This window comes from Phlebotomus papatasi, chromosome 2 (assembly GCF_024763615.1).
Source record: "Phlebotomus papatasi isolate M1 chromosome 2, Ppap_2.1, whole genome shotgun sequence".
In the NCBI taxonomy this organism is placed as follows: Eukaryota; Metazoa; Arthropoda; class Insecta; order Diptera; family Psychodidae; genus Phlebotomus; species Phlebotomus papatasi.
In genome coordinates this window covers 1,463,778-1,486,783 of record NC_077223.1, presented here as the reverse complement: position 1 = coordinate 1,486,783, position 23,006 = coordinate 1,463,778, and the positions used below count along the sequence as shown (strand labels likewise).

The following is a 23,006-nucleotide window of genomic DNA, read 5'->3' as shown; positions in this document are numbered from 1 at the left end:
TCTCTCGAGTATTTGACAGCTGTCATCCGGATGTTGGAAAGCTGTGTGTTTTATAGTAGCGTCCCAGCGGCGAATACGTGAACATCAGATTAGTAATTTTCTTTTCGGCAGGACCCGATTTTCGAATTTTCGAAGAAACTTTCAAATCTGAAAGGTTTCTTGTGAATGCAGGGAACGACGAATTTTTCTCATTAATAATTCTTTTCATTTTGCAACAATGCCTCTTATTAATAGGTGCTTTGTAGTTTTCTAAGATATGAAAGAGATAAAGATAAGTGATACTCTAAATCTAAATTGTTATAAATTCGAATCTCATGTTTTTAAATATATCTTTTAATATCTCTAATATGTTCAATAAAATAGTGAAAAATATTAAAGTATTCCCAATAGTGGTAATATTAATTAGGTTATAAGGTCAGGTAAATATCAATATCATACGTAGTGGAAATAAGCATTTAAAAATTTGAAATTTTCTGTGATCTAAAGCTGTAATTACTTTATGACTTTTTAAAAAGTCTTCTATATACTTAAATATATAATTTCATATTTCACTCTTTTTTTCTAAATTTCCACAACATTTGCTACTTATTCGCACTTTTGCTGTTCCATTTATTATCTCATTTCAATTTTATGTTCTTTCACCATGCCATTAATGGAAAACTGCCAATAGAAAAACCATATTTATGTTTAAACATACAATTATGTGTATAGAAAAAAAGTAATATTTAATTTCATATAATTATATTAATGGAAATAAAAATTGTAAAAATCAAGAAATCAGTTTTCTGTACGGCCTATAATTCTCTGCATCAGACATTAGGATAATTTTTGCTTCACTTTTGTTTAGATGTGAATAAAGAAAAACTCAATTTTAAAGTTGAAATCATTATGAAATTAGGAAAATTACATACTCATAAGTCCTAGAAATGTAGTTCTAATAAAGTTCATGTTAGAAGTAGGTATAACAATAATGAAGAAATTTAAGCCATGATTAGCGAAATTAATTAATTTATTGAGCTCTTATTTTTCCGAAAGGAAAGAAGTCATAATTATTTATAAATTGTAGAAAAGTAATAATTTTGAACTTTAAGGCATTATTGAACACATTCGCAATTTCATTTTATTGAACGAGATAAGAAAAACATTATGTATAAAACACATTATGATTCAATAAATATGGATAAAGAATTAATTAATTTAAAATGGTTTTCCTTGTTTTTTTATCTGCTTGTTGTATTGCAAGAAAATGGATTTAGCTTTTAGGAAATAGTTCTTCTCGCTTGTTTTGTGAACCTGGATCGTAATTGATCGTAGTGAATCGATTTCTCCTGGAGGTTGGTTACGACGCTCCCAGGCAATTCCCAGACGGTCATCCCAGACAATTTGAAAAAAGTGCATGAAAAATTACTTAATGTTCTTTATTTTATAATTTAAACTTCTAACATATAAATATTCTAATAAATGTCTCGAACATCCAATTATTACCATGTAAGTTTATTTACATAATGTTACAATTCAAATAAAAATTATGACTAGAGTTTTGCATTCACAAGAATTCCTTCTGAACGTCACGTTAACTTAAGGGCAATACAATCTTTGGTACGAAATATTTAAACACGTAGCAGATGGCCAAATTACAAATTCATAATTTTTTTTTGTATTAAAAATAATTAATTAGGCGTTTTTTTGCATTTCCTCTTCTTATAAGGATTCTTTTATTTCTAAAATGCTGCCTGGCTTTGCGATAGTCGAGAGGAATTTGTAAAAATGGGAACTTTGTGCCCAATTTTCCTTATAGTTTATACGCCAGAGTAATATAACATGGGTTACATAACAATTTGTAGAAGTCTTCTTTAATTTAGATTACAAGATTATTATAATTAGTAACCATATGTCCTGAAGTGCTCCATGGGAAATCTCTCCCCAGGGGAAAATTCAGAACTTGACTATTCACGCAAAATTGCGTGTTTGATAAATTACTCACACTTACTTAATGAAATGCAATTAATTTACAATATACCGGAAGAAGGAAAAACTTTTTCACTTTGCACCCTATGCAACCTTTTTCTCATCCAGGTAATGTCTTATAGCAAATCGCACGTTTGCCAGCGAAGTGGCAGAATGTTGATAATTCTCGTGCGATGTGAAGGGTGTTGCCCTACAAAATCAGGTCGTTGATTGAATTACTTCTTCTCCTGATCAAATGTTATCACACTCCAATGTTTAACGACTTTGAACAAAAAATCATATCCAGGGCAAAAGGCGTCATTTGCCAACTTCTGTGAAGGGGACAGAGACTGGCCCAATGGCAGTGGCTTCTGTCGGAAGTACTCCAAAATTTTCACTACTCTGTTGCTGTTGTTGCTGCTGCTGCAGATCCCCTGGAAGGTAGTCCTTCCAGCTGCGAAATAGATAACGCGTGAACTTTTTGAGTTGACGGAACTTGCAGTACGTCGCTCCCTCGGCGGATTCCGTCTGTTGAGTCTGAATAAGGAAACCTCGTTCCTTGAAAGTCTTTTCCAGTTTCTCCCTCTGTAGCGATCTGCGTGACTTCCTCTTCCGATGATCACTCCTCTGCGTCGGCGTGGGACTGCTCGATGACTTCCCAGGAGCATTTTGAAGTGGTCTCTGGTGAATATCACCTGGAGCCAGGCAGTCCACAGTTATTTTCTCACTTGGAGGTGTATTGAGGAAAGCACCAGCACTAGATCCTGTCACCAATCCAGACTGCTGGAGACTTTCCCGTGGGAAGAACTCATAGCCTCGCATTGATTTGTCCCCAGTACCGCTGTAGTATCGGAAGTTACCACCAGAATCCACGGAGAGCATCTTTTTCTCTTGAAGACTGGGTTTGGCACCACCTGCAATAGATATATCATACAAGCGACGATTTAACATAAAAGAATGCACTAGCAAATCCGAAAAGTACAATTCTGTAAAGGAGGTTATCAGATTATAAGAGCCTTGACAGACCTGAGGATTACCCAAGAGACAGCTTAGCGTAATTATATTCGAAATATTGTTTAGACATCATTTCCATCATTTTACACTAAGTCGTCTCTCGGCTTAAGACGTAAGTGTGTCTAGGGCATAAGGAACCGACAGACGATAATTTAAAATAAAAGGAATGGGTTCCGGTCAAAATTCTGATCTCGCAAATTCGAGTTTTTGACCCGTTCGAGAATTTAGGTTTTCGGGATTTTAGAATTTCGAAATTTTGACGTTCCGGGTTTTTGGCGTTCGGGATTTTGGCTTTCGGGACTTAGACTGACAACGAAAGGAGCAATGATCACCGGATTGATCCTATTCTAGTTTTTGCTAACCTTAAGGGGGAGATATTTGCGGACTTCCAAAACTTTGCAACACTCTCGAAAATAATGCAATACTTCCAACACTTCTTGCACTTCATGCACTTCTAATACTTAGAAATCAGTAATTTATCTAATCTGATGAACAATCTAATTAGGAAAACTTTTAAAAAATCTCAAGAAATTAATTTTTACATATATTTTTAAAATTCTTCTTATATTTTGATTTTCGAGCGCCAGATGAAGAACTATCAACATATTTTGAAATTTCCTAAGAGACTAGTGTCGCTACTTTTGGAAAATAGAGTTTCTAAAAAAACGTTATTAATGAAACTATGCTGAAAATTCTGCAAGAGTCTAAAAGTACGAGTGCAACATCTAATTCAGCACTCCACACGTATCTTCACTTTTATTAAATTTGATTCTCGCTCTGGTTTCAAAATTCTTTAAAATTAAAAGGAACGGTTTTGATGATTATCCAAGCTTGTTGCAAAATCTAAATAGTAAATCTTTTTCGCTATTGTTATATTAGATCAATTTCTCATCACCTGTCGATAATCGATCCAAAAAGGTTCTTCATCGCAACATAAGGGAAGTGTACCACGGATCGGAATGTTAAGACACATGCTCCAAATTTAGCTGAAAATATGAGAACCAAAATACTATTTGGTAGTTTTTCATATGCCAATTGATACATTATTGATCCATTTAACCATTTCCGTGTATTTACATTTTTTTTTATTTACGGAAATGACTAATTATATTGGTTTAAATTTAATTGAAGGGATGCAGTGTGTTCCACGGATCGGAAGGGGGTGAGACACGGATCGACAGACGTTTTTGATGAGGATTCTTCTACTTTCTTGGCATTCAAATCACTCTATAAGGCTTCAGTGAAGCTTTTTCGTTACCCTTACATTGTGTAAAAGAAACTTTATATTTGAACTTTGAACACTCCCACTTCCAAAGATTTCCAAGCACTTCATTTTAACCTGTGCACCACTTTTGACCCTAATATCTCCCCTTTGGCTAACCCTGATTTTAAAAATATTTCAGAAATTTAGGAAGAAAAGAACTTCTATACTGTGCTGAATCTCCTACCATCAGATGATAACCGGATTGACCTTACGATTTAAGGGATGTTATTAGGGTGTCCCATAAATTACGCAAGATTTAAATTAAATAAAAAACACATATTTTTCTCAATTAATTTTTTTTTTATAAATTGACAAATAAAGTACATAAGATAGGGTTTATGTATTAAATATCGCATCCAGTAATTAACCTTCATAGCTCTGCTAGTATATGAATCCTTTCGTCGAAGGTTTCCCTGACATTTTTGGACAAATGTGCCTAAATTTCGATGATGCAGTGTTAAAACTTCTCTTTTAACCCTTTAAGGCCGAGAAGGTCCAACATCCAGGGTCAGAAAAAATATTTTTTTCTAACTTTTTAGAGCAAAATACAGCTTTAGGAGGCCGTAGGAAAAATTTCATTTTTGGGTCACAGGTGACCCAATCGTCCTTAAAGGGTTAATGCATAAAGGTGGATGTAGGCCTGTTGACTTAGGCTTGTGACTTTGAATAACCGAATAAAAAATGTAATGGTCTAAAATTACATGATCTAAGGGACCATTTCTAATCACCAATAGAGAAAATTACAATCAGGAAATGTCTTGTGCAGGAATTGCATTATTTCATAGGCTATATGACATGTCACACTATCATGCTACAGCCACATGTCCTCAATATTAATTAATTCAAAATTAATTAATTTATTAATGACCAAATCCTCCAATTTAGGCTTCATGAACTCGGTCATCATGTCGTGATATCGAACGCCAGTAACAGTAACGCTTGATCAGCTTTATTTTCAGATAATACACTGCTTCAATATTATGAATCATTTGAAGGGCTTGTTCTTGGATAGCAAGTGTATTTAGCCTCCCCAATTGATTCAGTTCTGTGAATTTTTCAATTAGACTCTTCATAGTTGACGAAGTTAAATCAATTTTCTGACCAATTTTCGAACCAAATTATTTAATTATCTTTTTAAATAATTTTAAGAACAAAAACGCGTTGGTTTGGCATTTAGTGATGGATTTTTTTTAAAAATCCTAATCTATAAACTGTCACGTAGTATTTTTATTATTCGTTGTGGACCTTTTATTTCAGAAATGCCGCTAAATTTAAATCTTGCGTGATTTTTCGGACACCCTATTAACTCTAACCTTAAAAGAATGGTCAATATCATTAATTAAAGAGAAAAATAATTTTAAAAAACTTTCGTTTAAAAATTAAACCCTAGATTACATCGCGAGATTTATATAATTCTAACCTCAGAAAATATAACCTCTGTAAGATCCTTAACACAAGACTTAATTTTAATCAAAATATTCTATTCGGACTAATTTTAAGGTTAATTCATACTTCAAAATTTGAAAATAAGAAAAATATTCCGTATAAAACTATAAAGTAAATTTTATTTTTTAGGTTATGTTCATTATAACCTCACGTTGTAAACAAGGCTTTAAGGGAAGTACAACATTCAAGATTCAGATATCCAATATCTGATCCATATTAGAAGAGGTTTTTTTTTTAAGTTTTCTAAGGTATGGTACCTTGAATATGGATATCTTAGAACTGGATCTTGGAAAGCTGAGTCAATTATTAATTCCGAATTCTATAATTATGAAGAATAAAACTTTCGCTGATTGATGAATTGGGCACCTTTAAACTGGGACACTTTTGAAATTGGGCATTTTTCTCCAATTTTCAAAGGGAACTGAGCATTATCATGAAGAAATTTAGCTTCATCGAGTTTGGTAAAGCCCAATTCCATTTAAAAAGCCTAATTTCAAAGATGCCCACTCTCTCCCTTTCCCCTAATACCCCTTTATTAAATTCTATTAAACCAAAATGGTTAGACCTTATCCTGAGTTATGCTAAGATTATATAGAAGTTTCCTAACGTCTATCCGTTAGAATTGTAGCAAGAATTTCTGAAGCATGCAGCATAAATTGATGTGCAAATATTACCTGTGAATTTGAATTTGCATATGCTGACTTCAGTGGCAGGATTCGAGGCATTTTCCGCTGGGATAGGGGGTATGAAGATGGCAGATCTCTTCCTTTTGTGTGGTCCTGGAGTTGGAACCTTGGAAGAACTCCCTGAAGTCGACGAAGCCGGACTGGGACGGGTAGATGAGGTGGTGGATTGTTTCTTTTCACTGACCTTTGCTGGTGATTGATTTGTACAGGAATTCTGCCCACCCTTCCCCCTATCACTATCCTTCTTCTCCGCCGCACTGTCAATCATCTTCTGGTAATAGAGTGACATGGGGTGGATGAAGACATTCGCATTCGGCCAGTAGACATATCCACCTGAGGCAGAATCTCCGGTTGATGGTGTTTCTGGCATCAGTGCCTTGTCCATTAGGGCAGCTTTGAAATTTGGCAGTGTCATCTTGAGATTTGGCTCCAGCAGCGCATCACCAGTCAAATCAGAAACACCAATAAGGGGACTCGTTCGACTGGATTCCGCCACACTGTCAGACTCTTCATCGGATAAGATCACAGAATCCATGTCCCGGACGCACAAATTCAAAGGTTCCTCGAAAGCAGGTCTGGCCTCCTTCTGCGTCAGGCGCTTCTCTAGCAGTGAATTGACAATCTTCGACTGAAGGTCAGATTTCTTAGCCTCCTCCTGGACACCCTCAGCCTCCATTACATCTTTCGGCGTCCCTGGGAATATTGTCCCATAATTCTTGTAGATCAAATGGCAGATGTCAGCCTTCTTGGGCTTCCTTCCTCTCCTCGGTTTGCTGTTTTCGAGTGTTATTTCGCCCATATATGGCAAATCACTGTACTTCATGGCTTTGCTGCCTGATGATGTCGATGGCTTTCGATCCACGTCCATTTCAGCCTCAGGCGTGGGCGGAACTGCCTCATTCTGCAACTCACTGATCTTCTGCAACCAATTTCGAATGCTCTCATTTGTGCGATCTTGTGGTGATTCTGGTGTGTCCATCACAGATGACACTGTCAACTTATGCCCTTCATCTTTTCGCTGATTGCTCTTAGAAGCCTCAAAGTGCTCCAGGTATTCTTGAGGAAGTGCCTGGTGGTGAAAGCGCAGCTTGAACTGCCCTTTGCGACGTGATCGTGTACTTTTGCGCCTTTCACACGGCGCTGTACTTTCGCTGGACTGTTGATGTCCAGGCGGAAAGGAGGATGAAATAGTCGTTTTGATGGTTGCCAGTTCATTTTGCTGGTGGTCATCAGTAGCTCTTGAGAGAAGTGGATCATCAGAGTGGCGTCTGCAATTAAAAGTGAATTATTCTTAATAGAAAATTTCTCACAGTCATGTGAAATTTGCATGGAACAATTAAAAAATTCTTTTACATGGTCTGCTTTATATGATTAAGAGAAACCGGGCTTAATTTAGCTAGGAGATTATTGTTCTCTTTATGGATAATTCGTGAAATAATGCTTCTATACAATTGAAAAGTATTTCGGAAAATATAGAAATAAGAACCCAATTAAAAAAGTAAACAATTTATCAATTTTTCGTTTTAATTCAAGAAGAAGAGCATTAAGAACATTAATCTCTACGGCCTTATTTAGCCCCAATACAAGTTTGAATTTATGTAAAACATTTCTTACAAACTTATTTTTGGATTTGAACTATAATGAAGTATTTAATTTTTAAAATTTATTTGTTGTATTGCTGTTGAAAACTGAATTTTTTAACATGTTAGATCACTGATCAATTTTTCTAATTATTAATATCAACTCATAAATCTTTTGAAAATATCCGAAATACTTTCGATAGTGTTTTTTTAACAAAAGATCTGTATGGACAAATATTTAAAACCTTTTAAGTTAATAAAATATTGAAACTCTTGAAAATATATAATTCCCGGATAAGGTAAAATAGCCAAATTCAGAACCTTCTTCAAATGGAAATACAGAAATTTTCATTAATAAACACAGTACTTTTTATTTATTTATGTTACAATTATTTGATTCTTTTTGTTTTAGATAAATCGAAAATAAATACATATTGATAAGTTTTAACAAAAAGAATCCCATTTGGACTTGATTCTGAATTAGGATAAACCTACAAAAAAAAAACTATCGTGACTAGGTCAAAAAAGGCAATAAAAAAAATTAAATGTTTTTGCGTAAAGAAAGCGATTTTAGGTAAGAGGGACGTCTTTTAGGCTTAGCAAATACTTTGGCTTCGAACCTTTCATATTTTCCCCACATTCCTTTAATGAGTCCGTTCTATATGGCAAAATATCTTAAGAACTAGTCTTAAATCACACATTTCCTGAGACAATTACGTTCAGGCTCAAAGATGAAGCCTCAAAGGCGTAAAAACTTTGCCCTATACGGGCTTCAGACATAAGAATGCAATGTGGCTTAACTTCTCTAAATTTTTACCAGTAGCCGAATTTTACAATATCAAATATGAGAATGAGATTTTCAAATGTGAGAATCCTATTCTCAAACTCACACTACCTACATTGATTTGAGAACGTTTTGTCGAAAAATCGTATGCAACTCGCACAATTATATTCTAATTCATATTGCAATATTCATAAAAAATAATAAATGGTATAATTTTAGATGTTTTTGAACATGTTTGTTTTTAGTAAATGTGAAAGATAAAAATGTTGAGTTTACTCAATTATCAAACTCAAACTTTTTTGCCCAAACTCACACAATTTTACTCACATTGAGTTGAAACTCAATTCACATTGGAGACGCTCAGAGCAAGAGTGGTCTCTATTGTGTGCATTTCCCTATTAAAATGGTCCACTTTTGCTCTGAGCATCTCATTGTGCAAGTTGCATGCTATTTTTCGACAAAACGTTCTCAAATCAATGTGAGTAGTGTGAGTTTGAGTATATAGGATTCTCACATTTGAATATCTCATTCTCATATTTGATATTGTAAAATTCGGCTACAGAAAAGATTTTTGGGTAAATTTTGACTTAGAACTGGTTAATATGGGCGAATAATCTACTAGTTCTTTAAAAAATTGCTAAAATTGCTTATTAATTGAAGTTCCGAAACATTCAGAGACTGGGCTAAAACTTCAATCTGAAAACTGCATACATTCTTAAGTATTTGATTAAACGTATTATAGAAATCATTATTTTTTTGAAAGCTTACTTAAAGCAAAAAATAAAAAAAGAACACTGGTAAAAATAAAAGGGTCAAATTGACCCTTTTCCAAAGGATGGATCATATTTGACTCTTTGAAAGGGTCACCAGGTACCCTTCGAAAGGGTCACGGTTTTGACATCTATTTAATTCCGGAATAAACGAATAAAAAAACAATGAAAAAGTGATCTTTGGTGTTCGCTCAGATGAGAGAAATATGATATCAGTAATAAGTTTACAATAAAACATGATTATTCGTGATAAATGTGCATACTAAATTTCAAGAGATACAAAAGTGAACCTTTCAAAGGGTCAAATACGATCCATCCTTTTGAAAAGGGTCAATTTGACCCTTTTATTTTTACCAGTGAATAGAAAAAAATCAATACCTTCAAGTGGATATTGATGGGTTAATTACTAGGATCTCGAGGATCAGTCTGTGTCTATTTTGAGCCCTAAATCGGTCTTCAGACTAGAGATTTATATACTAACTGGACATACTTACAACAATTAAAATCCAGAGACGACTAAGCTCGATCATAAGCAAGTCAGTTCCTAATGCTAGGTAATCGTGAAATCCAGCCCAGCATAACTACTGGTTTTCAACCCCGTATAGAGCAATAGAAGTTAAAGCAGAAATTTCAATACACTTTACGTTCCTCAGGAATTAATCCCTTAATATAATCCAACATTTTAATCCTGGGGAACGACATTCAAGAACGAAAAACTATCAATTCTAAGGTCATTAGCGAATAGGGTAAAGTGATACAAGTTGGACATAGTATTACAATTTGGACAATTCGTCGGTACAAGTTGGACATGGCTTTTTTCTTGATAAATACAGTACTAGATTTTTTTAAGCACAAGGAACCAAATTATAAAACTAAAGCATTAAAAATATACAAATAAAAATTAAGTTACTAAATTTATCAAGAAAAAAATCTCTGTCCAACTTGCACCATTGTCCAACATGTACCACTTTACCCCTAGCAACATGCTTTAGCTTCTCTGGATTCATCATAGGTGAGGTATTAGACAAATTTAAGTTTGGGTTGGCAGGATAGACCTAGACTTAAGATTACTTAAGACTTAAGAGAACTGTGGAAGCTTAGGGCCTAGACAAATCTGAGGATTAGCCGAGAGAAGGCTTAGCGTAATTATATTCGACATGATGGTTAAACTTCATTTCCATCATTTTCCACTAAGTCGTCTCTCGGCTTAAGTCGTAAGTGTGTCTAGGGCATTAGACTTGTTTTGGCTTCTATTTTCGGAGCCTTAAGCGGTCTTCAGACTAGAAATTTAACCCAGCTCCCAAAAGTCTGAAAATCTTAAATTATGAGTGATTTTATTGCTTTTTGAAAACCTAATAGGTAATTTATCTTTAATAATCCAATCGTAAGTTTTTTTTTTTTTTTCAAAAATCGTGATTGATAAGAAATTAGTTCAGTTAAGCCATATGGCTGAGCCTTAGATCTGAAGCCAATGTTAGGGCCGAAATATACTCAGACTGATCCTCTAGAAAATTTAGTCTGTAAAATTTTCCAGTAAATATTTTTCCCAAATGGTCATACACTGAGGGCTTACGATCATCGATTAGAGGACCTTTGCATAAATTTTCTTTACCTCATTCTCTACTGTCTAATGTTACAGTCTACATATTCTAGAGAATAGCCTGAGTCTATTTAGGCTCTTAGGATTAGGTAAAGATGATTTATGCAAGGAATTTCTATTCAAAGAAATGGTCGAGATAGCCCAAGTAGTTTAGAAATAAAAATTAGTGTTTGGTGAACCCGTGTTTAGTGCTGCCCCAGTTTCCCTTACTTGGTTAAAAAAAAACTCTTGGGCAATACTTTTGTGCGACGTGACGTTTGGAAAATTGGACTATCATCTCCTAAAAATTTCTAACTAAAATGTACCGCGAATTAATTTAAACGAAAATTTTCTGCTTTGATTTGGAGCACTTCTTGAAATCTCAAAAATTTGTCCCAATTTTATGGCGCAATTTAACAGTCTGGCTGATTTGCCAACTATAGTTCCAACACTTTAACGCACAATTTGGCAAAAAGGCCACTTACAGCAAATTTGATTCAATGTCCGTGCTGAGCCAGGGATATGTATCTGTGGATTCTTCCAATTTGATGGTGACACTTGGTTCAAGATCCGGCGTCCTGACCAATTTCAATTGGCTCAATGTTGAATCGTTGCTGGCCGATGCAGTATCTCGATCCACAATTGTACCACCGTTGAGAAAACTGTACTCTTCCCTTGACATTTCTTGTATGCTGCTGCCCACTGTCGAGAAGAGAAAAGTTAGCACAGAATTAGCCGAAATTTCCCAGCTATTTCCATATTTGGTGAAAAGCGCACGAACTGATCCACACAACACGGAAGCTCAATGTGCGTGAAATATGAGCCAGCCTTAGCCCACCACAAAACACTCTCTAGGCACTTTTTCTCGTAACTTTTTTCGTGGAGAATAAGCGCATTTTTTTTTAAATGAAAAAAAAAACTAAAACATATAGGAAACGCCCAAAAAGATTCAGAAGAACGAGTAGAATTTTTCAGCTCTCCCGAAATTATTTCTATTTCTACATCAAGCAAGATGAGGGAAAAAATTTACCCGAAAATAAAAGTTCCGGCAACATATTCACAATTTCTATTAATATTTATATGTATTTCCTCCGTGTCCTCCACCACTCATATGTCATCCAAATAGATAGATAATTGTTTCATAATTTTGTGAATTTATGAAATTTGATCTTATTTTCATGTAACTTTCACTGAAATTCCTCTTAGAATCGTCATCTTATTTGGGCCATTTTTTTTTTGCCAAATCTTCACCCATTAAAATCACAACAGATTCACTTAAGTTCAAAGAGACTTAATCCATGTGCTCTATAGAAACCTCCAGGAAGCAGGACAAGTTTATCACAATAACACTCCGCGAGATATTTGACGGTATTCTTTTTTTTCGCAAATGATCACATCTCGACGATCTAAATCCAACTGTGAAAACTGTGACGATCCTAAGCCGTAGAAGGCGTCCGAGACATGTCTATTAAGAACCAAAAGGAAAATCTAATTTTATATTGAGTCTCTCGCTTTGATGCACGCAGAGATTGAGAAAGTCGATCTACAGAAAAAAAATACAATAAGCGATCCAAACACGAAGTATTAGGGATTCTTATGTTGATCTAGTTGAAGGTTTGGACTTAATAATTTCAATAAATTTTATAAAACTTTTAAATATTTAAACTCAGTTAATCATGAAAACATTCGGAGGAAACACAACGACACATAACTTTTTAACATTTAATTGAAGCCTAGCACAGTACGACAACGTGTAATCAAAACGATTAGGTAAAGGTTTCAAAGCTTCACTAAATAAGTTAAGTATGTTCATGTTCAGTACTTTCTTTAGGATACAAGTTTGCCGGACTAGTGTCCCTTTTAGGTTACTAAAATTTAACGTTACATTTAATACGTTTACGTTTGCTTTAACGCTCTCAATTCTTCCGGTGTTCGTCAGAAAGATATTCCTCTTTCAAATTAAAATAAGCTCTTTTTTTTAATTTGAAAGAAGAATATCTTTCTGACGAACACCGGAAGAATTGAGAGTATAAAGTTTCCCGTCAGACTCCAATAAAAAGAAATTTACTTTAACGTTACATTTACTAAAATTTAACGTTCTTTAGGCAATAGCCTGAGTAGTAATTTCTCATAGGTTCAAGAATTTAATATTATAGTCAAGTGTGCTAATCCGGGCGCTTATCTGGATCGTTTAAGACTAATTCACTTAAAATAATATTTTTATTTCCGTAATATAGTCACTACAGTAACATAATGTAACTATTCAAGTTTGAGAAAAAGCAAAAAAAAATATTTTTATCCATTAAATAAGTGAGTGTAATCGACTGATTTCAATCTTGTGCCAGCTGGGTTCTTCACTAAAAATTTTCTAGCAGTGATATTTTCGCTAATGACAACTGGTTGATTGAAAACATTTATTGTTTTTTCCTAGTGAAAAAAGTATTTTAAATCCAAAAGTTTAATTAAAAGTTAATTAGCGAAAAGGCGACCCAGTTAGTGCATGCTGACTTTTTTTCCTCTTTTTTTCCTTTTTCTTTCTCTTTTTTTTTCTTCCACCATGAATATTATTTAGTACGTTTATGTCTCTTCCTTTGTGACTCCATTTTCCTGACTGAACCAGTGGCAACAACACGTGCTCTCTCTCGGAGCCCGTTGCCACTTATTGATCCTATGCATATCCTTTGTGACTGCTTCCTTCTTCCATACCAGGCCAAATTATGTTTTTCCCTTATTTTGTATTTACTTATGTATATATTATATTTATACTCGATTATATGAGTTGGCATATACGGTCGGTGATCCAGGGTTTCTGCCGTTTACCTGGTGAGGCCAGTCTTGGTAAGTCGGCGGCAGTCGCAACCAGAAAATAGGCATATGGAAAATAAATATCTTATCTATCTTATCTATCTATCTATCTATCTTATTTCAGTATTATCATTCTTTTATAAATTTTCCTTAATATTTTTGATAATTTTTTTTATATATTATGTTTCTGAATGAAACCGTGAATAATTCTATGGATTTAGAAGAAGTAGAGAAGAATTTCATCAGTCCAAAAACAAGCGTTTAAGTAGCACTCTACGGAAAACGATCCAATTACCCCACCTTACTATATATATTGTAAATTCACAAACTATTCATTAACAGAATTTAATACTAAACCTATCAAGACCGGTCAACTTAACCTGTTTATAAAATCATTTTAAAATTAACACATATTTATACGGTACAATCTCACTATCAAACTTTATGAATATCTTATGCGAGTAATTTATTTTTGAGTGTTTAAATTTTATTTTTTCCCTCTTTTCCAAGAAAAATTTGTTGAGTCCCCATAGCAAAAGAAAGCGGAATAGGAATAACAAGCGAAAAAATCCTCGGAATTTTCCACTATTTGCCTTAAAAAATTCCATAGGAATTTTCCATAATAGGTTCCAAGGAAAATTTAATGGATTTATGCTGGATTTTTCATATAGAATACATCCATGGAAATGCTCGTGGAATTTATGTGGATTTTTCCACCAAAATAAAATGGAGAAAAAATGAAGCTGTCATATGCACCTCGTGATTTTACTTCCGAATATTAAAGAAATAGCAAAGACTACGAGGATTATAATATGTTTTACTAAATCAGCAATAACGAATTAACACTTTAAGCAATAAAAAAATATTTTGTAAAAAAAAATAATTTTTTCGAAAATATTTATTAATTAACATAAAAACAGTATTATTTTAGGTTGGCGACCTATTTAATGTAATCACTTCATTATTATCTACACGAAACGCAGTGTCGCATAATTAATTATATTATAATTGCCACATGAATCACTAGAAATGTTTGCGGAAGGTTTGGAAACAAATTCTAAAAGTTGCCGCAACACCATTTTATTTGTTTGACATTTCAGAAAACTAGTGGAAAAATCCATATAAAACACTATGGAAAGATAGTGGAAATTTCCATATGTTTTTTCCAGCTTATCCCGCGGACGTTTCACGTGTGAGTTTCCATATAAATCTTCCGCGGAATACCGCGGAATTTAACGCTGGAATTCCAGCATGTCGTACTAGTAAATTCCATGGAGCACTATGATTTCCATGGAATTTCCGGCTTTATATTCCATAGGAAAACTTAGTGGAATTTTAGCGTCAAATTCCAGCGAATTTAGCCATTTGGACGCAACTTTTCCATTGGAATTTTTGCGGAATTTTGCTATGGGGGTATCCTGCCTTACCGTAGTCTGTCATTTGACCGAGCGCGCTAGGAAAAAGGACCAAAAACGGTCGGTAGGTTTAGTGTTAAAAACGCAATCTGTAGGGAAATTCTGTAATTTTCGTGACATTGTCACGCGTGAATTCGAAACCTGACAATGCCATTCGAGCTTTTTTGTCATATCATATGAGTTCGAAAATGCAATTTATTGAATTTTTAATGAAATTCCCTTACTTGATGATTTTATGAAAATACAGTACGTATTGATTGATTTGTTTAACAAAATTCATTTTCATTTGAATTGCCAGAAATCTCAAATATGTGACTTCTGACAATGCCGCGTGAGCTGAAGTGGCAATTTCACGGCTACAGAATCGTATTTTCGAAAAAGCTCTCCTAAGATTCGAACCCAGTTTGCCATATGGCATTGCCAGAACGTAACAGAATTCCCCTCCTGGAAACAATATTAAATTTTTGACTAAAAGCTTCTAAACTTAGATTTAATCTACATCTCTTCAAATGGCCAAAATATTTATTATTAAAAATGTTTGAAAGGTACAGTGGTCTTTAATTTTCTTTTACGAATTTTGAGTCTGATGAGATCTAGGGGAGGGTGGGGTAGTTTCAAGCAGCCGAACTTTTTTTCAGGACTTATTTGTTAAGCGAGCTTGAACAATACTTAAACTATGTTTCAATAATTTCTCTTGAATATTGACTATCTGAAATTATAGAGGACAATTGCTAAATAATCATTTTTCGTCTTAAAAATTTTATTGTCGAATGTAATGTATGCGTGAAACTACCCCACCATCCCCTAGCAAATAATGGTATTTTTTTAATGTTAATTTTATACCTTTTTAAGGGTAAAAAATAAAATGAATAAGGGTTACTTTAACCCCTAATACACCTAAAAAGTATAATATTTACACCGATTTCGGATCAATACTGCAGGGTAAAATTAACATTTCCGGAATGTCATTTTAACTTTTTCGGATTTCTCTCAGTGTAGTTTCTTGCAAGCGCCAAAGTCTCAAGTTTATATTTTTAATACAAATTCATTTTTTGTTACTTTTTTTTTAAGGAGTGTTACTCGGAACCTTATAGACAGTTTATCGCCTCCTTTTTCTCTAAAATCATTCTTAATACATTTTAAAATGATTAAAAATGTATACATAGCATTCATTACATTAGCACCATCATTCTCATAGTTTCCTGCCCTTCCGGAATTCTTCCAATGCTTTTTTCAGATCATCTTGCTCGTCGAAGCGATAGTTTTTGTTTTTTTTTTTTTTGCATTGTCTGATTTCTAGAGTATGCAAAAACTAAAAATTCATGGAAATTTGAGGTATAAAAAATATGACCGGAATTGCAATCTGGCCGGAATTTGGTACATTTACCCTACAACTTGAATAAAATTTTAGCTTACTATTTTTAATATTTTTAGAAGTAAAAGTTCATGTATATACGTAACCTTCAAACTTTTTCTGATTTTTAAAGTTGTAAGGATTCACTATTTAGAATTTGAAACGTTTGAGATTAACATTAAAGTAAACTCATATCATATGAGGAAATTTTATATAGTCGAAAATATTTCTTTTGTTTTTGGGGCACTGGTGTCCCATTCGTCCTTAAAGGTTTTACGATTTTGAATCTTTAAAATTGGATCTGACTAGTTTTTATTAGGGGAAAAATTATCTTTATATTTGAAAAATAAGTAAAATTCATTTCTGTTTTCCTGGGTGAAATTTTCGATAAAGAACAAAGCAAAATGTTCATCTATGTTTTAAAAAAATTAGTTTAACCTCTTAAGAACGAATGGGACACCGGTGTCCCAAAAACAAAAACATGTTTTTAGCTGTAGAAAGTTATTTTGTCCTCTAAATAGTCCAAAAAATCAAAAGAAATAAAATTTCATTTCAAGAGAGTTTTTATAATAACAAAGTTTTTTTAAGGTAAACTTCAAATAATCGAAAATTTTATAACAGCCTTCCAACTTGATAAAAAACAGACATAGCAAAGCTTCCCAATTATGCAGAATGCTATAACTTATGAAAAAGAGCTATCCATAAATTATCCTATCGCATGACTTTTAGATATATATTAGTTTACTTCCCTTTAAATTTATAAATTATCAGAACACCTTTCCGAAATCGAAAATATTAGTTTAGTCAGAAATTTCAAGACCTTTCCATAAAATGCAAATTTAAGAAAATTGGTTGAAAAATGAGTCTTCCAAAGTTGTTGAACTTTGACTCTCATAATTCAAAATGGCGATTTTTCCGGTCATAGGTGTGTATGTGATGTTCGTGTTGTTATCAAGTTTTTAATTTACAATTTACAAACAAGACAATAGCTGTGATTTTTCCATGCTTGAGTTGTTTAAAAAGAAAACGGAAAAATCACTAGAAACATCCTATATAACCAATTCGTCGTCTTTTAGCTTTTCACACGAAACTTTCCTACACACTGACATAGTTAAAGAGATATTATTTCTTTGGGATTTTCTTCGAATGTGGGTGAATTTGGAAGAAAAATAAATCCCATTTTGAGATATTACTCAATGTCTAAGTGATCATCATTTGATTCTTAGGACAATGCGCATGCAAAATTGGCTGAATTTGGAACTCACATGCGTATCGGCAATCTTCGAAATTTGAGATTCATTCAACTGCACCTTTTTTGGTACACACAGCATACAAAGTTCTAGTCCACATCTTCAACTATATTTAGCTTAAAGGCAGTTTAGTTCAGGGAAAGAAGCGTGCCGAGAGCTCGGGAAGGCAGGATGAGAGAGATGAATTTAAATGTAGGAAATTCCATATTTATTACAAAATTGGGAAACGAGCAACAATCAAAATGATTTTCTTTTAGTTTGTTTTTTTTATAAACTTCAGCCGTTCTTGGCGAGAAAGAGAAAATAGTAGAGACTTTGCATGTGAGATTACCTCCCATGTTGATTCTGTCTTAAGAATCGGTCGCACGAAAATATGAATTGAAGCAATTCCGACACACGATTTGGTTATTTTTAGCTAGAAAGACTTATTAAGCTATACTGCAGATTATTGCCTTATAAGTCATCAGATCTTCAATATTTACCTAAGTGTCTTTTTTTTACAAGTTCTCTTTTTTCTGAAACCCCAAATTTTCTATTGATTTTAAAGCTACTAATCTGCCGGAATACCCAATACAGATGTGTATTTGGGAAAAAGTAAAATTTGTCGAAGAAAATTCTAAGAAAGATATTGGTTCACGCATTGGATCACCATCGTCACCAGAAGCGATGCGTCTTCCGTGCTTCCCAAAATAAAACCCCAAAAAAAGAGCGGACCATCGTATTACATTTTTACATAAATACACACCATTTACACATTCATATTTTTTTTTACACAGATCTTTTCTAGTCTTTCTCATTCTTCTATAAAAGCACACCAATAGAAGTGTTCAGCCCCATTCGATCTCCCTTGATCCACAAGCGCCAGTCGAGTGATCAACTTTCTTCTAGTTCAAGAACATCAGTAGGATGTGTCGTCAATAAATGCAAAACAGCCTCAAATCGTGCCTTATTCAATTACACATAAATATTAAATTAAATAAAAGTTAAATTGCATCACATGACTTCATTTCATTAACCTAATAACTATAATAAGACATATCTATGAATTTATTTAACAATTGTAATTCCAGATAAGTCGGGGAAATTTTATTTATTTTTTTTAATAAATTTCTGTACCGATTTTAACCCTTTAAGGACGAATAGGACACCGGTGTCAAAAAAAAGGTATTTTTTCGGACTTTTTACAAGACAAAATAAATTTATATAGTCGAAAATATTGTTTTTGTTTTTGGTGTTTTTGGTGTTCCATTCGTCCTTAAAGGTTTTACGATTTTGAATCTTTAAAATTGGATCCGAGTAGTTTTTATTAGGGGAGAAATTATCTTTATGGGTCCGGCACACCTTTTAGATCAAGAAAATTTCATAAAATCGATAAAATCAAAATTCGATCACTTTCTTTCTCACGTGTTTTGAATATGTCTATGTCATTCTTTCGCGCTCAAAATTAGATTGAACTAAATTTAAATTAATCTGATGTTTAAATGAAGAAGAAGAGTCCGAAAGAGTGAGACAGACATATTCAAAAGGTTTGAGAAAGAAAGATGTGTGAATTTTGATTACATGAAATTTTCCTGATCTAAAAGGTGTGCCGGATCCATTATATTTGAAAAATTAGAAAAATCATGGAGGTTTTTCTGTGTGAAATTTCCGATAAAGAACAAAGAAAAATGTTTATTTATGTTTAAAAAAAAATAGTTTAATCCTTTAAGAACGAATGAGACACCGGTGTCCCAAAAAGCAAAACACTTTTTTTGGCTATAGAAAGTTATTTTGTCGTCTAAATAGTCCGAAAAATTAGCTTTTATTTTTGGGACACAGGTTTACCATTCGTCCTTAAAGAGTTTAAACTTTCACCGGGTTTTGTAAGCTAAAAGTCTATTAGAGCAACTAAGAAGACTTTTCTTTGAGGATAATTACGGAAAATGTATCAAAATTTGCATAGAAAATGCACTTTACGAATCACAAAGACCTGAAGAAAGCTTTTCAATACTAATCCTATTTTAATTATTTTGAAGTCAGATGTTGAAAGTTCTAGAGGTTTTATAAAAGCTCCTTACCCCTCGATTCCTTACCCCCCAAGTTGTCATATTTTGGTAGAATTCTGGAAATCTGAAATTTCAAGTTTTTTGATGTCATGCTATTTGTCACGGTGTTTGCGACTGTCTGTGTCCGCACTTCCAGGTGTTATTACGCCTTGAACCCAAACGGTTAGAGGTGAAAACTTGGGACCTTTAGGAACCCCCCGCCCCATTAATATGCCTGGGACCATTAATATGCCTCTCATTTTCCTTCCACCACTTCCCTTCCCCTCCAAAACAATGTTTTTTCAGAACTGCCCAAAAAACGTTATGCGATTATTTTTTTTATTTTTGAATAGGGTGAAAGGAACACCTATTGACACTTTAATAACTCGTGTCAGGACCTATTAACACCTTACTCTGTACTCTGTACCATTTTTAATACAAAATTTGTACATTTATCTTTATCGGAAAACGTAGATTAATGAGAAAACCTCATATTACTTAAATTTTATGAGATACATTAAATAAATTTCCACATTTTGACAAAAGTGCCAATAGGGGTTCCCTGACGCAGAGGTGTTCCTTTGATCCTATGTTTTAGAGATTGCCCAGGCGGACATTTCGTCCATATACAAAAATATCGTTGAATCATTACTAGTAATGGGTTTTAAGGTCAAAGATTAAAAGACTCTAGAAGAGGGCCTAAAGCGATTCGGACCCGCGATGATAATCCCTGCCGTTATTTTAAATTGCCAAAGACTGATTTGGTAAACAAAGTGCCTTGTCCCTTAGGATAGGTCTCTGAGTGGGAGGTGCTGGATGTGCATCTTTAAGCAGAGATCGATCATGCCTCCTGGTGGTGTAATGCTCTGAGTAGATAGTTGATCCTAATCTACAAGTACGTACACATTTAATACGAGAAACATTGCCGAGTCATCACCATCAGTATAAGGTCTTGATGCCCGATTTTTAAGACCTCGGTTATTCTCATCTCACTAGAGCGTATTTCTCCAACGAATGGTATAATGTTTGAGCTCCTTTGGGAAGGTCTTGGAATTCTCGATAAGCTTAAGCCGATTTCAATCGGTTATAAACCGGTTCACAACCAATAACCAATTTTTATCCGAAAATCAATTCTATTACTTTTAAAACGATTTTGTGGGATCTTTTGATTTATTTATTATTTGATTCAAATACGTGTATAACCGGTAAGTGGTAAATGATGCAACTATTGACTTTTTTTTACTATTAGAAAGTTTCTGGCAGTATCATATAAAAAGGACACAAGTTTTAAACAAGTTGTCTCATTTACGGAACAAATATAACTAAAAAATATCATTACATGACGTTCATACAATTTCATGACATTATGTGACCATAATAGCATGTATATGTAAGATAAATATACTTTCGATATATTCGACATAGATTTACACATTTTAAAAACATTTAGTCGTAATTTTAAGAGAAAATACTAATTAATTAACAGGAATTTATCAAATAAAATATAATTATTTATATTAACAGAAAAAACTGATATTTTCTATATATTTTTTAGTTAAGTTATTTTTCTGGCATACAATGCACATAGAAATAGCTCGATTACGTTGCAAATATGTTGGTTATATTTGAGACATGCATTATTTGGATATCAAATGCCGCTTGGGATTCCCTTCCGTGGTATTTGCCGAATCGCAGGAGTAGTTTCTAAAAGTATAGTTGAATTTTGGGCATAAAAAGAAGAGAAAAATTACTCCGAATTACAAGTTTTCTGGTAAAATCTCATTACATTCACGAATATATTATACTAATAAGGGACTAATAAAATCATCTGCATTAGCAAAGCTTGAGTGTTTCAAGGTTTCAAGACGAAGTGTATTAAAGACCTTATAGTCCTGAAGGAATTAAGCTTGAATTTAATATTTTTTGTACTTCCAAATTCTGTTTTCTATCATACTTTAAAGTAATTGTTTCGAGTACGTGAAGTTTAATTAAACTCCAAGAATTAATATCATAACGTTTCAATAATTCTGCAAACCGTGATTTCTATCACCTGCCGTCTTTAACGATTCTGTGCAAAAATGTGCATTAAGCTCTCAACTGCAATAAATTATTATATCACTTCCTGGAGTATTGGAAATACCTCAAAGTCATTCATTGTTCAAAGAACTAGTTTGAAAATTCTTTAAGAGCTTTTTCCTACACAAAAGCATGATATTAAGTATCTCTTATTAGAGAACAAAAAACAAAATAATAAGACAAAAAGCAAGTTGAATGTCTCACCGTGGAGGGTAATAATAGTCCATCTTTTCACACTTCCATAGCATTTTTAATGCCGATGATTGTAATTAAAGTAAAACCGATATTCGTTTCAATTGTGCGTATTTGTATGTGAATCCACTGAAGAACTGCGAATATAGAGATTCACGTGGGTGTCTCTGAGGTCATTTTTCTGTGTAATTCTCTTCTCGTAGAAGAGCAAATAATTTTTTTTTATTAAAAAAGAAGATTAATTTTTCATTCACTGAAAATGGAGAACTTTTTCACTTCCTCCGTTCTGAGATGTTTCCAAAACTTTCAACACTTCTTGGTTCCTCCTTTGAGTAAAAGCTCAGCGGAGGGGACCAACAATCAACACTTGTTACACTTTCTGAACACAAACATAATGTTTTGATGGACTTATTTTGTGGTAGTACTAACAACTTTGTCACTTTTTAACAGATGAAACGAGATTTGATTGTGAAACAATTTAACTTTTAAATGTAATTGACTGTATAGGCTCTAATCCATTTTGCACTGAAATCCATTTGGAGTGTTTCGCGATATTCTTCCAACGCGGTACTGAAGTGAGCGTCAGTGTCTCTTGTCCATGAGGCCACAGAAGAGACAATCTTGTAGTGTCTATCTCATCAGGCTGTTTGGTATGGAGTGTGTGCAACTGAGGCGTGGGTGTTCATCTTCCACTTCTTGGTGTGCCTGGGCTTTGTCGCAAATCAAGCAGAGTCATTTGAGTTAAATATTCTTAAACACCACGCTAAATCTCTCACATTCTATCCCATCCGATGTTCTTTAGCACTCCATCGTGCTTGGG

The 23,006-nt window shown here is 33.7% G+C and overlaps 1 protein-coding gene across 2 annotated transcripts; it reads right to left on the bottom strand.

The window, feature by feature from the left end:
* Nucleotides 1-1,402: 1,402 nt before the first annotated feature.
* On the bottom strand, nucleotides 1,403-22,737 carry LOC129802083 (uncharacterized). Of its 2 annotated transcripts, none has more exons than XM_055847650.1 (4): nucleotides 22,199-22,737; nucleotides 11,556-11,772; nucleotides 6,346-7,625; nucleotides 1,403-2,861 (listed from the first exon to the last, which is right to left on the bottom strand). In XM_055847650.1, the coding sequence occupies exons 2-4, from the start codon at nucleotides 11,750-11,752 to the stop codon at nucleotides 2,266-2,268; spliced, it is 2,073 nt and encodes a 690-aa protein (XP_055703625.1). In that variant the 5' UTR covers nucleotides 11,753-11,772; nucleotides 22,199-22,737; the 3' UTR covers nucleotides 1,403-2,265. The 2 variants fall into 2 exon arrangements, with proteins under 2 accessions (XP_055703625.1, XP_055703624.1); XM_055847649.1 differs by lacking the exon at nucleotides 22,199-22,737 and adding an exon at nucleotides 12,101-12,514.
* Nucleotides 22,738-23,006: the final 269 nt, after the last annotated feature.

Excerpts from the sequence above, each read along its gene's own strand:
- LOC129802083 (XM_055847649.1), bottom strand. The coding sequence starts at position 12,125 with ATGTTGCCGGAACTTTTATTTTCGG. Across the intron at positions 11,773-12,100 it reads GCCGGAACTTTTATTTTCGG|TGGGCAGCAGCATACAAGAA; the intron begins GTAAATTTTTTC and ends TCTTCTCGACAG. Across the intron at positions 2,862-6,345 it reads ATGCAAATTCAAATTCACAG|GTGGTGCCAAACCCAGTCTT; the intron begins GTAATATTTGCA and ends TATCTATTGCAG.